The sequence below is a fragment of the Dermacentor albipictus genome, chromosome 1, assembly GCF_038994185.2.
Source record: "Dermacentor albipictus isolate Rhodes 1998 colony chromosome 1, USDA_Dalb.pri_finalv2, whole genome shotgun sequence".
In the NCBI taxonomy this organism is placed as follows: domain Eukaryota; kingdom Metazoa; phylum Arthropoda; class Arachnida; order Ixodida; family Ixodidae; genus Dermacentor; species Dermacentor albipictus.
The window spans coordinates 462,257,411-462,271,781 of record NC_091821.1 but is presented as its reverse complement, the minus strand read 5'-3'; the positions used below and the strand labels follow the sequence as shown (position 1 = coordinate 462,271,781).

Below are 14,371 nucleotides of genomic sequence, written 5' to 3'. Positions count from 1 at the left end.
TTACCCGTTACGCGTGCGCACAGCTTAATTCGCTATGCGTTTTCCGCACGCTTGAAATGCCTTCGCGCCGCCCCTCGCAGCGGCGCCACCATATCATTGCACGTAGTTGCACGCTTTAGCGCTGTTCCAAGTTGGCCTCCTGCACACCCAATGAGTGCCTTCACTGCATAGCGTTGGAACAAAATGGATAAAGTATGCAGTTTGGAGCATATTCAGGAATTCTACTAAACAAGTTTGAGGGGTGCCCTCTCGCGTGTGGCATCAGCCAGAACTCATCGCCTACGCTGCCCCTCAAGGTGCATGCTCACTATGCGGACGCATTAGATTCAGTCGTTGATCCTCTCTTGCCAGAATGTTTCAAAACTGCCAGAATTGGTGTCGGCATTTGTTTATAACGGATATTCTAGTAAGGAGAAGGAAGTAGGAATAGACAGAAAAACAGGGAAGTTAGCCAGTTCTACTATTCTACTAAGCTATATATTATATATACTATTTACATATTTGAAATGTGCACCCAGAAACTGCTGAAGGTTGCTGATCCAGCTGTGCCGAAGAAACCCACCTTTGCAGCAAGTTTGATTGCGATAAAAAAAGTTTCAATGCATTGTTGTTGCTTAAACACATTATAACTTAATACTGTCCTTGGAACTTCCCTCAAGTTTTTATCTACAACTACGTATAGGTGAAATAGCGCAGCTTGCTTGGTACAGTACATGTTTGTTACAAGTGAAGGCCAATACTGAGAATTTTTGGTTGAAATGAATGTAAATACAGCACAGAACTGATAGCTTTGTGGCGATTGTGAAATGTCTGGGCCCTCTCGTAGATGGTCAGCGGATAAAAGTGAACAGAACAATGTTACACAGCATTATACTGTAGCACTGACTAGCATCGACAAATTACTCGATTACTAGCACTCGGCAACTAGCTATGAGCGACATGTCGCGGAGGACTCAGCTTAGCCTCTGTGCATTCATCAGCAACGAGAAACACAAGTTACTCAGCTCTTTGAGAGTGTGACTGAAAAGAGTTATCTCCTAGGGAAACATCTCTGTTCAGATTGGTAACACCCACAGAACCAGAGCGACCACTGCAACATGCCCAAAACTAAGACAAGACGCTGAACAAGACACAACTTTTTATTTTTGACAAAATTCACGACAGACTTATGTTACAATTCTACTCCGTGATCAGCGATCAATCAATATCAAAGAAAGCACACGAGTCCACACTGTATACTGAATATGGTAGTGACTATGACAAGTCAAAGAGCACCTGAGACGAGTAAGATAATAGAAACGCCACTTGTTTAGGCATACGAATGACACCCCATTTCATTGCATCTCAGTCTAAAAATAACGCTTCAGTGCGGCCCATCCTCCGCAGTAGAAGACGTCTGCAAATTGTGTCAACTAGATACACACGAGAAAAATCCACTACAGTACATGTATGTACACACAGGCATAAGTATGCAAATTTTAACCTTTCCCAGTGAAAGCTTTGTGCATAGCTACAAGTAGCTTAAGGAAAACAAATGGTAACCGCACAGAGAATACTACAATCGCATCACCATCACACCTTGGTCAAAAAATTGGCTACATCTTCTAAGCAAGAGAGATGTTTGACACAGAAAGCTAGGTAAATGGTACTCGTATGAAATACTTGTCGCTGTTTATGAAGCTAAGGAAATGAACACTCCTAAATAGAATTAGGACCTTGCATATCCAGTTAAACAAGAATTTTAATTTCCTTTGAAAAATCCACATTCCTTCCTTTTTTGTCGACTAATGTGCTTAAACTGCAGCGACATTACTGCTCTTTACAATTACGAAGTTTCGGCACCGCATTAATTTAATGAACTCAGCAAGTCAAAAACAATACAAGCACAGTAGAAAACCTGAATATGCATGACACCACGTGAGAAACGCTCTGCGCAATTTCTTCAAAATGATATATGCATGCAAAGGCGCTTTGAGCGAAACATTTCATTTGCAACCAGTAAAATAAGTGTTTTTTTTTTAACTTATTGCTTAAGATTGTCCTGAAACCCTGGATGCCACAGTCTTCTGTATGTTAACAAAGGAACTCCACGACCATGCCACATTCAGTGCAGGAATAAAGCCCATGTGTATCTCAAGTGAATAACTTAAGAAGAATATATATGCTCATGAAACAGGTGGAAAAAAGAGCATTACCTCTCTTTGTATGAAATCTTCAACATTGAAAAGAGCCCTGTAGTGACCAAAAAGGCTAAATATAGTCACCTTAAGTAGGTGGTGGGCAATAAATATACTGAGGAGAATTTTTAACACATCCTGCCACGCATGTCAACAAGCAGGTACTTTGGAAATGAAGAGGCGGCAAAAGGACACGACGGATGGAACAAGGTGAGGCTTCACCGTCGCCTTGTAATAATGCATACTGTTCATTTATACCACGTAATGAAAACACGGTTCTTGCTTCGCAAGTCGCCAAGGGTGCATACATGTGTTAAAATGTGACAGTGATCTATATAGGCTCTCTTAATTTAACAGGTCAAACTAACACTTTCATAAAGTCAAACAAATACCACTGCAGGCTGACCTATTTTCCCCACATCAAGAAACACGTCTCCACGCAGTGATGTATTTAACGTGTCTATAAAGTTTTTCACTGTTGCGTTACCGGCAAATGAACATGTGCCTGACCATGAAAAGAACTGCTTCTATAGTAAAAAAAAACTGCATTTAGTTATGACATTATGCGTTGGAAAGCAGAATAAATACATTAGCATATAAAACACGCAGATACTTAACCTATGTTGGCGAAACAAGCTGATAGCGTCGCTCGTCATTGTATGCATGTCGATTTGACATTTGACTGCACATAAAAACAGAAAGTGACTTCATGGGGAGAACAACGCACTGTAAATGTGAGGTACCTCTCAAAAAAGTTATAGAAATGATCTGCTGCTGGACTACGCGTGCCACATGCTGGTGCTAATCTTCCTAGCGCTGGTATACTATAGCCATCACATTGGCAAGCAACCAAAGCACTTGCCACGCACCTTTCTCTCCAATATGGCAGCGAGCTCTCTCACCTGGGAACTTTTGTACCAGGTAGAATCCGATAAATGGCAATGATTCATTAAGTAAACTAGACACAAGCGGCTCAGACGTCGTTAGTGATGGCTAAATAATGAGGGAAAACTAAAATTTACATACCAAAAGGTGTTTGTGGAAAAGTGTACCAGTCCATACATAATGTTGCAAGTCCTCAATAGCATGGTTTCTGTTCTAGATGCACATTTATGAGAGCTTACGAGTATCCTGCTTCAACCAACATATTTGATCTGTCGCTTGGTCATCCCTTACAAATCCATGAAGCGCGAAACTTTGCAGACAGCCAACAGACATCTCTAATAACATGCCTTGTGGCATGACGATGGCTCTGGCGCAGCTCCACAATGCGCCAAAGGTGCCACCACCGTGTCGGCAGCGTATCAACATGTAACAACACGCGCTATAGTAGGATGGAAAATTTCAAAACAACTATTTTCTTCTGGAGGAGCTAAAGTCGAAGGAGTCTATGCACATTCATGCAAACTGTATACGGGTAAGGGTGTGAGGCAGGTACTTGTGGAAACACGATGGTGTAGATGGGTTTTTCTGAATACATTTGTTCTTTTTCATTTAGGGAGTTGCTCGGCCGTATCTGCAGGCATGACATTATGGTGTACAGACCACGAGGAAACGCTACACAAACGAGAGCACAGCAGTAATAGGGGCAGGAAGTGGTACCTTATCCTGGTGCACCACAGCGAGTGGCCTCGTATGGAATTGGAGTGAACACACCATAGCCACAAATGAAGTAGTAAGGATACTAGTGCTCCTAACTTTTCACGTTTTTTGTCATACATTGGAGTTTGCTGTGTAAGTTTGCTGTGTACCCAAAGTTATTGCATATGTGCGAATATTAATTCTGTCACAGGAATTTATTTCCCCCATAACACCCAATATTTCACGTTTTTCAAAAATGAAAACATATTATGCTAAGACTTTGCTGGTAGTTGGTGGGCTAATGCACAATGTTAACATTTTGCCCGCTGAGCTTTAGAATTATTTAATGTGCTAATCTTTTCAGTGTAATCACATTTATTCTGCATCATATGGAGAATGGGAAATGTTTTTCTTTTATTCAATATCACAGCTCAAGTTCCACTTCTAAAAGCCCTTGCCATGTTCTAAGCTAACTATATTTTCTCTAAATTATAGAAAAGGTCAAATCTCGGATTCCTGATTTTTGTTGAACACGATGAACAGCTCAAACAACGAGACAAAATTCAGGTCATGTTTTTATCTCTTTGTGCCATTACCTGCACCATTCACCGTGTTGCTTTCGAAGTACATTCGAAGGGTATCACTTTTTACTCTTTCATACACATTGGTTCTACACCAACAATTGTTGAGTATTTTCGACGCGCCAAAATACGCCAAATACGTACTCCAACATCCACAGCGCAGAGTGGCATTCAAGTGAAGGTGGACCTCGAGCACTGCTTATGTAAATATTTCTTACACTTAACTATGATTACTCGGTGATGTGAATGAATACATTGCAGTGGAGCTGTTTAACACAGCCATTGAATTGGAGCTGCAAGACTGTCTTTTTTCTGTCACATTATGTGAATTACATTTTTGTTCAAATAACGAAATTAACAAAACGTTGCCCCTGTAGCATGACAGTTTGTGGTAATACATATGCTTCCAACAAGCATTTTTGGTCAGAACAAACTACATGCAAATGAGTTAAGCAGCTCATAGCAGACAATGACTAAAATGACACTCATACTGCAAGAACAGGAAGGTGGTTACACACTTACCGATTTTAGGTTCCAATTAGTAACAGCAGAGCATTTTTATATCGTGGATGAAAATATTAAGCTATATAGGAAATTTCGCTGAATACAGTTTCACAGTTGTTTACATAAAGGAAAAATATCACTGAACTTTAAAGAGAACATTTTTTTCTAAAATTTATTTTCTTTTACATTGCCTTTTCAGCCACACAAATCGATGATTAAAGCTTTTGTACGCATCTTATTAACGAATCTACAAGGAACTCATCAGCTTTCATAGTGTGAATTGCGTATTTCATTACAAGACAAGGTAGCACATATGTCACATTCTTCAGTGTTCCAAAGTTAATAAAGCGGGGAAAATTGCACTACATCACCCACAAGTCGCAAGCCTTAGCACATCATGTCAATATAAAGTATAAGTGACAGAACCTTGATAATGAAATACTAACATGGTGTACTCGTCAAAGGTGTGTAGTTCACCATCTGGCTTATACCAGATATTTAATGGCCTCATATGTCCACAATGCCTACACAGTGGTCTCCAGCAATAAATCAAACGTTCTCAAGAAGACAATGACAGTGTCAAAATGTGGGAGAAACTGTTAGGTTCAAGGCTCTTCGACAAGTTTGCAAGGTGCGGTTGCAGAATGCGAAAGCAATGCAAGGACTTTTATAATAGGTGGTGAACACAACGAAAGTTCTGACATTGCGGCACACTGCAAAACTTTCTTTTACAGAATACATTGGGCAAACAAACAACCCGGCACCATAACAAATATGTCCACCTGTTAGAGGCAGTTTATGAATAGAAAAGTGTACAGAACTTTTTTTTTCCGCAAAAGTGTGAGCACTACGGCGACTAACAGTGATTATGCACGACAAATTACACTAATTTTTTTCCAAGCATCCTCTCTCCAGACAATTCACGCATGGCATTCACTGAAATCTGCTCAAAGGACAGCGTAACTTCGACAGCGTAAGCGTCAAACAGCATTGAGGGTTCCTCTACACTTGTATATGCACATAGCGCCACCCTGGAAGCCTCGGCATTTTCCACCACACAACTCATCCCTCTTCTGCCACAGAATAAAGAAGTGGTTTAAACCACTCGCCCTGCCAATTGCACACACAGTCCTTGTGAACTGGGAAGGAAATAGACATGCTAAGACCACTGTCATGTAGATAGAATAAAAAAACGCCAGACAAAGCACGCGATATGCGGACTTGGCCGCCTCGTCGCGGACAGTTCCGGCCGCGTGGCTGCTTCAACGCGAAAAACAACTGTGTCGCGTAGTTATTTGGCCAAGTGCTGTCTTGGAAGAGGCACGGCGAACGCTCCCGGATAAAAGCCACGTCCGCAGTCACGTGGCCAATGTCAGCCTCTCCCCACCTCCAATCCCAACTTGCGCATTGCACATGGTCCTGCGTTCACCGGGTCAGAGCCTAACAGGTGCTTTCCCATGCAACACTCCTCGTGCACTTGTTTACCCCTACCGTGAGGCGTCTACTGTCCAGTACAAACAGACTGGCATGTCACACGTGCCCTTTTGCGATGCAAGGCTTCCTGTCCAGGCGCCGAGCCAAGTGTTTCGATTGCACTTCACCCTCGCCGCAGGTGCTGGGAGTGCACAGGAGAAAATAAACGCCACGAAATGGAGCCGCACGCTGTCCTCTCGATTCCCTTCATTAAGGTCACGGCTCAAGACTCGGCCAATCTTTTGGAAATGCGAAAGATACCAAAGAGCTCATGTTCTGTTTAACGCCTTTGACACTTTTGAAACCTCCAAAAGAAAACTCTTTGTTCAAGCTACAGCAAGTTATAACAAAAATGTAAAGGAACCTTGCCTGTTCACCAGTCCTGCTTGTTTTTTTCCGAACACTTCCAACGAGTAAAATTTGCCAGAAGGTTATCATGGGTGCATTATAAATATCCTCACACGTACTGAGAATCATATGCAGATTCTATGCTACATCCTAAGTACAAATTGGACAAATAAATACAGTTATTTCAATACAATCCAGTCACCTCTGCGTTCAATAATCTCCCCGCTGCGATTCCTCCTTGTGCACACCACCTTTGGCACCTGCGGCCACGGCGTTTCGCTGGACATCAGTGGAGTCAGACCTCCGGGACTAGCACGTGGTGGGAGACCCCCAAGATGGTGGGCCGCACACGTCTCAAATAAGCCAAGCCAATGCGTGCATACCGTACAGTCACTACAGTATATCCGTCTCGTAGATCTTGGCGCCCGTGCGCAGGGCCGACGACGGCACCGCCAGGTGGGTGAGCGAACCGGACGCGCCGCCAGCGCTGCCCAGCGAGAGTGATGCCTTGTGCAGGATGTTGCTCTCGCTGCCGGTCTTCTTCAGGTCCGGTTTGGGCGGCGATAGGCGCTGGAGGAGCTGCAGCCGTGCGTACTGCTCTTGCAGCTGGCGCTGTTTCCGCAGCAGCTCCTAAGGTATAATAGAACACTTGAGGTGAGACACTTTGCCATCAAGCATTTGTTTCATTCTTTGTTTCCTTTATTTTTTCACGATGGAAAATACATATTGCTGAAAAAATTGAAAAAGTTTGCAGAAAGCAACTTCACGAGCTTTGGGCTCGCATAATGTAACGACTACTTTACATTGATTGCATGCCGCTATCATCTATCGAACATGACCGACCTATTTTGGAAAAAGCTTGGGTTGTGCTCCACCTGAGCCAGTGGTGAACAGCAAAAAGGAAGAGACATTGGATATTATCACATCGTTTCACTCGCAATATCTGTAAATGACAGTACCAGTAGATATTCTAACAGCACAACATGAAGAACAAGATTGACGAGACTAGGAAGATGACTGTAAAGGAAAAGCACTGGGTTGCAAGTACGAAGACAATACTTGGGAGAAAGAGTTTCTGTGCAAATATACTTGTGAAAGCTGCAAAGAGAATCAAGCAGAAGTATGGTGAATTCTGGAGGAAACCAAAACCGTAAATTAACAGGGGCAGAGCTTCAGCCCCAGGCCAAAATACCCGTGACACTTGGTCATGGTGAGGGGCCTCTCACTAGGTTTTTGCATTTCAAACAACGTGGGAGCTTAGATCAAGCAGTGACTGTCGTGCCTGCAAAATAATACAGTCGAATCTCATTTTAAAGAAGTCACATCAGATACGAAATTACCATAGTTATATCTAGTAGTTGTTATGCATAAGCAGCCATGCAGATATTGGGGCAAAAAAATCGTGATCAGGTCTATGAAAAAGACCAGCAAAATGGGGAGCCGCTGGCGGGTCAGCAAAGGGTCTTGGTGGCTCATCGGCATCTTGCTGTACTATTACAAGGCATGGGAACAACAATTAAATTACATAGATGCACTCTCCATTGCCTTGACAACTGAGCTGTGTGATTGCTATCATCACACAGGACCACCACGTTGGTTTGCCAACTGCGTCCAGTCAAGCTGAGCCGCTAGTCGCACACTCTACCAATGGACTTTTAGAACTGAAGGCAAGAGGGAACTGCCGCTGGCTTCGTACTCCCTACTTCAGCTTGCAGCTCAGCTCCTGTGTCTGATCTCTCGCTTGACTGCCGATAAGGCCTATGAGTGCAAACGACGCTTTCTGTGACTGCTTGTCCCCAGCAACTCTGCCGGCCACATGGCTTTGGTCACTAGGCGTAACTTGCGCTATTTCGTCGGGAGTCGGCAACAAATGTGGTTTCGTGCAAGTTGGTATGGAAGCAACTTTGTTCGTGGCTGTCACGTTTGCAGCATCAAGCGTGCGGTTTATACTGGCCAAAACACAGTGCGGTGTCAGCAGTAAAATACAAATAATCATGCAGGTCCGTAAAACCGGTCAGCAACAGCCTTCAACATGTTTGCTGCTAGAATATATATATTTTAGGCACGTGCAACCAAAAATTTACTTCGCTATATATACATATTGGATCACAAATTTTTTATTTCGTTCCTTAATATATCAAAAACTTTAAGATTTCAGCCACCGTTATTCACCATGATTAGAAGGTCATCAACGTAACTAAAGAACTTAATAACCAATGCACCAAATTTTTTGGTGAAAGACCTAAGAAAAATATAAGAAAGGACACTAAAAATGTATAACTTAGGATTGGGACTACCCTTGACCCGGTCCAAATCCCCGATCTTTTCCACCATGGTCATCCCATTCAATTGAACACATGCATACCGTAAATAAAACAATAATATTTCCAAGAACTTTCCACACTAGTGCCACAATTAACAACAAACTTAGCTTCATCATTATCGTTAACCAAATATGACTGGAGTGGAAGCGAATAATACAAGCCTTCAACCTTTACACTAAACACTGAACATGAACCAGGATTCTGTGCCATAAAGAAAACAAATCACACTTTCTGAACTATTGGCAATAACGGGGTCAACCACATGAAGAGCCTCAAGATGCGAGTGCAGGCAACCCGCTATTTCATATTTGCGTCACACATAGCACCTGAAGCACACAAATAACCAGCACCAATGGAAACTATTTGTGGATTCCCATAAATGGCAGAGAGCGCAATGCGGTCACTCGAAGTATGCCATGTTGCAAGAAGCATTTAGGGGAAAAAAAGGAGGCGTGTCTCGTGACGTAAACTATAGCTAAACTCTGGACTACAATAGAAATGAGCATTTGGGTACAAAATGTCACTTGCGGACACTTGTTCGAGATAATGGAAGGTCCTTCTACGGAGAGTGTAAGTCAACTCCTCGCAGCATCGCATCACAATGTTGAATTTACGTTATCCCTGGTATTACTGAACCCTTTTCAAAAATTCTTGCTGTAGACTGCTCCATGGACAGTACTTCCAGTGTATGTGTAACCAATAAATCTGGACACAACTTGCATTATACAACCTAAGACCAATTGCAACCAACTTCCAGTGCTTAAAAAAAAAATTCGACGGAGCTTGGTGGGTCTCTTTTTACGCAGTACTGCGCCAGAAACCTTGGAAACGACGCGCGGCTCCACCTCCTACGGAAGTATTGTTATTTTTTTCCCTGCCCCCTTTGGGCTATACGGTGGGTGGGCCGCTGGAGGTATACACGAGTGAGTGCACGACCGACCTGATGCCGCGAGTCGAGCAGCTCCTGTCGGCTGCGTGCTTGTAGGCCTTCTTGCGAGTTGACGCTCTCGCTGCTGCTGCTGTTGGACGAGAGCTGGTCTCGCCGGCCACCGCTGCTGCCGCTGCTGCTGCTGCTCGCGTCCTCCGCGGCCAGCGCGTTGGTGCGCACCGGCTCCGAGCGGCTCCGCTGTGGGCCCGTGGGCGACGTCACGGGTGACTTGCTCGTGGTGCGCGGCGGAGGTGGAGGCGGCGTCTTCTTGCTGACGCCGCCGCCCGGACCATCGACGACGATGACCGTGGCGCCGGAGGGCGGCTTGCCACTTCCCACAGACGCGGAAGAAGAGGCCCTGACGGGCGAGTCTGCCGAATGCGGCCGGCCGCCACCGCGCTTGTCCGCCGGCTTGGAGAAGGTCTGCAGCTCGTCCAGCAGCGCGTCCAGGGCGTTCTCCGAGCGCGCTGCGGGGCTGCCCTTGCTGCTGTCGCTCGCTGCGCCGCCGGCCGGCTCACCCGCCGCGTCGCACGTCTGCAAGGCCACCGACAGAACCCCGCACCGAAACGTGCAACGGTTATCGCCATTCTGGGGAGCTTCGCGCTGGTGCTCCATTTAAAAGCTCCTGCACCCGTACGCACAAAACTATTTCACGCAAGAGCGTTTCAGTTTCAGCGACCAAACTCCCCCGCCTTTCGGCAGCGATTGGCGAGACGATCAATCGCAGACGGCACTTACGCAAGAGAAGTTTTGAGAATACGGGCCCTGGTGACAAACTTTTTTTGTGCGACAGTTGTGGTGCGAAAGCGCGCTGGAGAGGACACCGTACGCTCGCTTCACTCTCCGCAGCGGAGGCGTGACGGCCATGCCATCGCGCGTCCCCTCACTCCGAGCCCAGCGCGCCCTCGCGCCACATGCGTCGGGAATTCAGGCAGGCCACGAAGCATCAAAGTGTTTGCACGTTCGACTCGCTCGGTAGCTGAAGCTCTCGTATGTGGGGCGAAACCGGCCCGTCTAGTTCGCAGAAAGTTCAATAGATGATGGTGTGACTATTTTCAAGTGTTTAACCTCAGGTATACAAACTCGTCTCGCACACGGTTCTCGGACACTACTACACGTCAATGCACATGCAGAGTAGGGGGTGAAAGGGACCATTAATGCTTGCTCGCTGCGAGGCATTAAACTTTTCCTCTCCTACCAAGGACCTTAAGCTGGATCTTCACAAATAGCCTTACCACGTTGCATACTCAACAGAATATTGTCATTTGCATCTGGCTAAGTGTACCAACAAGTTATCTTTGAGATTGCTCCAATGACGAAAACGTGGGCTACTTCAATGTATTTAACCTTCCAGCGCTGTAAGTGTGCTGATTATTATTCAGAATCATAATATCACAACAGCCGTAACCTTATTAATAAAAAAAAATAAAGACAAATGGAACGCATACCCCTGCACAGTAATCGCTGCTCATAAACAGCGACAGCTGTGGAATGGCCCTTTAAATTGCAACCTACTTGTCTTCCTTTGTGTTTTACTAGTCTCTCCGCAATTAATTTGCTCATCCACTAGTCATCTACTCGTCTTCTCCACGATTCCATGGTGCTTGCTCATCTTGTTGTGGAACTACATGCTTCACCTTGTCCTCTGCAATAACTCAGAATCGACAGTTCCTTTGTGCTGCAGACTTGCTTACTTGGTTCCTGGCAGTGACTTCTTCTGTACGCAATACCCTTCTCAGCAGCACCATCCTGTACAGTGTGCCTCTCATGCTCTTCGTAATGTCACCTCAACCACATCCAACCAACAGTGCTTGTTCTTCAGTAGGCGCTTCGTATTCCACTGGTTCCCTTGCGAAATAGTTGCAGTTTGCGAAACATCAATGCTGGGCAGGTGCTTCTCACTGCGCAATGCTACCATGCAAAACAGCAATGCTTGCTCTTGTTGCTGAGCAATTTCCCTCAGCTTTTTCTTTCTCTTCTTCTTTTAGTTACCAACAATGATGAAAACCACTTCATTTGAAACGTACACATTTAAATGTGCGGGTGGCTCCTTCCTAGCTGCTACAACTGCACTGGACACCTCGGCCTGCACTGATCTACTCCCATAGCTACAGTACCGAAACGGCACGAACTATGGCACACACACTATCAAATGTTCAACTCCGTGTATAGGTCTGCCAAGGCAAAACACCTTCAAGGTTATGTCTGTTATCTGTTTTATGTTTCTTTATCGGACCCAGTATGGGTCATCGCTCAGTCTATGGATTTAAACAAATTCACAGTATTCTATAACAAATAAAGAAATAAACAAATCAGTTCTATATAAAGCCAGAACCTGGATGAAGTACATGCAAGGTAAAACATTTCTTCCACCCAAGGGTAGAGCGAAGGTACAAAGTGAAGTAATGTACAGTCGACCAAAAAAGTTTACGGACCACGGGGTCTCAGAATATGCCAAATATACGAGCTGCCTTTAAAAGTAGCCAGTAAAACCGTACATCACAATGTTGTTCGCATATACCAGTAAAGGCTGGAAATGGGAATACCAGGCTGCATTTGGAGGCTGCGGAGATATACCGCTTTTTGTCAGGTCTCTTGGTCCGTAAACTTTTTTAGTCGACTGTACATAAACTTCAATCGGTCAAACTCTTCGGCAAACAACGACAACAGGTTTGAGCCCACTTAACCTTAAAGATAAGGGATATCACAACTATACGACTCCAGATTAAAATACTTGCCCAGTAAGAACCAACATTCTATAATTAATAAAACTTGAATTTCATAATATAGCGACCTTGTGATATAGCATGCATATAATTTTGTGCAATAATTGGATCCTACGAGTTCAAGAGATATTGACACTAACTGTCAGTTTCCAGAACAAGCCATGCAGGATGGTGAATTTCTGTCAAGGCAATTTTTAAGAGGAAGTAATATTGTTGTACAGTATCGGCATGCAGTCTCTGAGTTGACTTTATGTTGTCACACATGTTTGTCAAGCTTTGAGAAAATCAAGCTTACTACAACACAATAACAAATCTTTCGCACCTCTGCAGCTACAAAATGTTGTTTGCAATGCAGACTTGTCCTAAAGATAGTGGTCAACGCATTCCAAGGCAGAAAGAAAATTATTCTTCATATCTCTTTCACTGATGGGCGAGGAGAACTATGAGAAGCATGAAGGTGGAAATATTGAGAAACCATGAAGAGATTTTTGGTTGTTTACCATTGACTGACAGTAAAGACACTCCCAGAACAAGTGCACACATATGATAGGGTCACTTTAACCACGCAAAAAAGAAAACACATGGATTTGAGCATACAACTACATATCAGATTGTCATTTTTGGATGAAGGATACATGACCCCCGGGAACTTTTAAAGAAACCACCACAAGCAACCAGGAATAAGAAATTGCAAGCAACTAGTTAAAGACAAGCCAGCAATCGCTTAGGAAATACCAGACTGCTTACCCTAGTAATATACAGGGATGACACTCAGAATATCCTGATATAGACCCGTTTAAGGTTTACACACACACATCCCAAAAGGCTTATTTTTTGCCTACTGGAAGAGGCTGCTAAATTCAGTGAATAATGCTTACAATAAAACCTTTGATAACCAACAAATATCATTATTCATATGAGGCACGTACCCAGGATTATATTTGGGGGGGAAGGGGGGGGGCAACCCACGGTCACCTTTCTATACAAATGAGGGAGGGGGTTACATTTACTAGTACTAGTAGTAGTTGTTTAGAAAACATCAACTGCTTACACTGTGGAATGTTATAAACAAAAAGATAGCATTAGCTAGTTACATACAAATGCCTTCCAATCCTACGGCTTTTTTAAATCAGTATCTAAAGAAAACACACACCTACAACACCCGGCACATATCTTATAATAAGGAGAAAGTACGTACGAACTACGGCACCCAGAAACTTAGCTACAGAATTTCCAGTTTTTTAAACGATCACCATCCTGCTGTAAACATTAGCCAGGAAAGTAAATCATTCAAAGCTTTCAAAAATAGCATCGCTATGTATCTGTTGTCACCGCAGGCACGACCACTCCTTTTTTTTGTTGTTGTTTCTTACAGTATTTTCCCAATTGTACATAAATGTTCAACATGAAATAACTTCCGTTTCAATGTTAACCAACCACTCTGTATTTCCATAATGCTGAGTGTTTATTTTATGCGCTGAATGTCTTGTGCTCTCGAATGGGAGGAAGAAGGGTGCAGACTCCTTGTCAAGCATCCACTTGCCTTTTGGTTTGCGCCCTAGGCAACTGTACCATACGTTGTCTGAATAAAGTCTTTGACTCTAGTACAAATGTGAATTATGTCCACCGTTCCCCATAAAGATGCGTAAACTCTCAAAAGAGAAATGAAATAAGATGTATCTCACAGGTACACCTGTCACATACACCTCTCCTTTACTTGACAAACAAG

General features: G+C 43.9%; 1 protein-coding gene across 19 annotated transcripts in view; it reads right to left on the bottom strand.

Annotated features, from left to right (window-relative positions):
• Positions 1-1,121: 1,121 nt before the first annotated feature.
• Positions 1,122-14,371, bottom strand: part of LOC135902791 (coiled-coil domain-containing protein AGAP005037-like) — a 583,363-nt gene continuing 570,113 nt past the window's right edge. For 18 of the 19 annotated variants that reach the window (XM_065433040.2, XM_065433042.2, XM_065433041.2 and 15 more), the window contains 2 exons: positions 9,929-10,450; positions 1,122-7,294 (listed from right to left, as the gene is read on the bottom strand). In XM_065433040.2, the coding sequence (XP_065289112.2) occupies positions 7,058-7,294; positions 9,929-10,450 (759 nt within the window). In that variant the 3' untranslated portion in view covers positions 1,122-7,057. The remainder of the gene's footprint in view (positions 7,295-9,928; positions 10,451-14,371) is intronic. The other variant, XM_065433057.2, reaches the window with a different exon arrangement.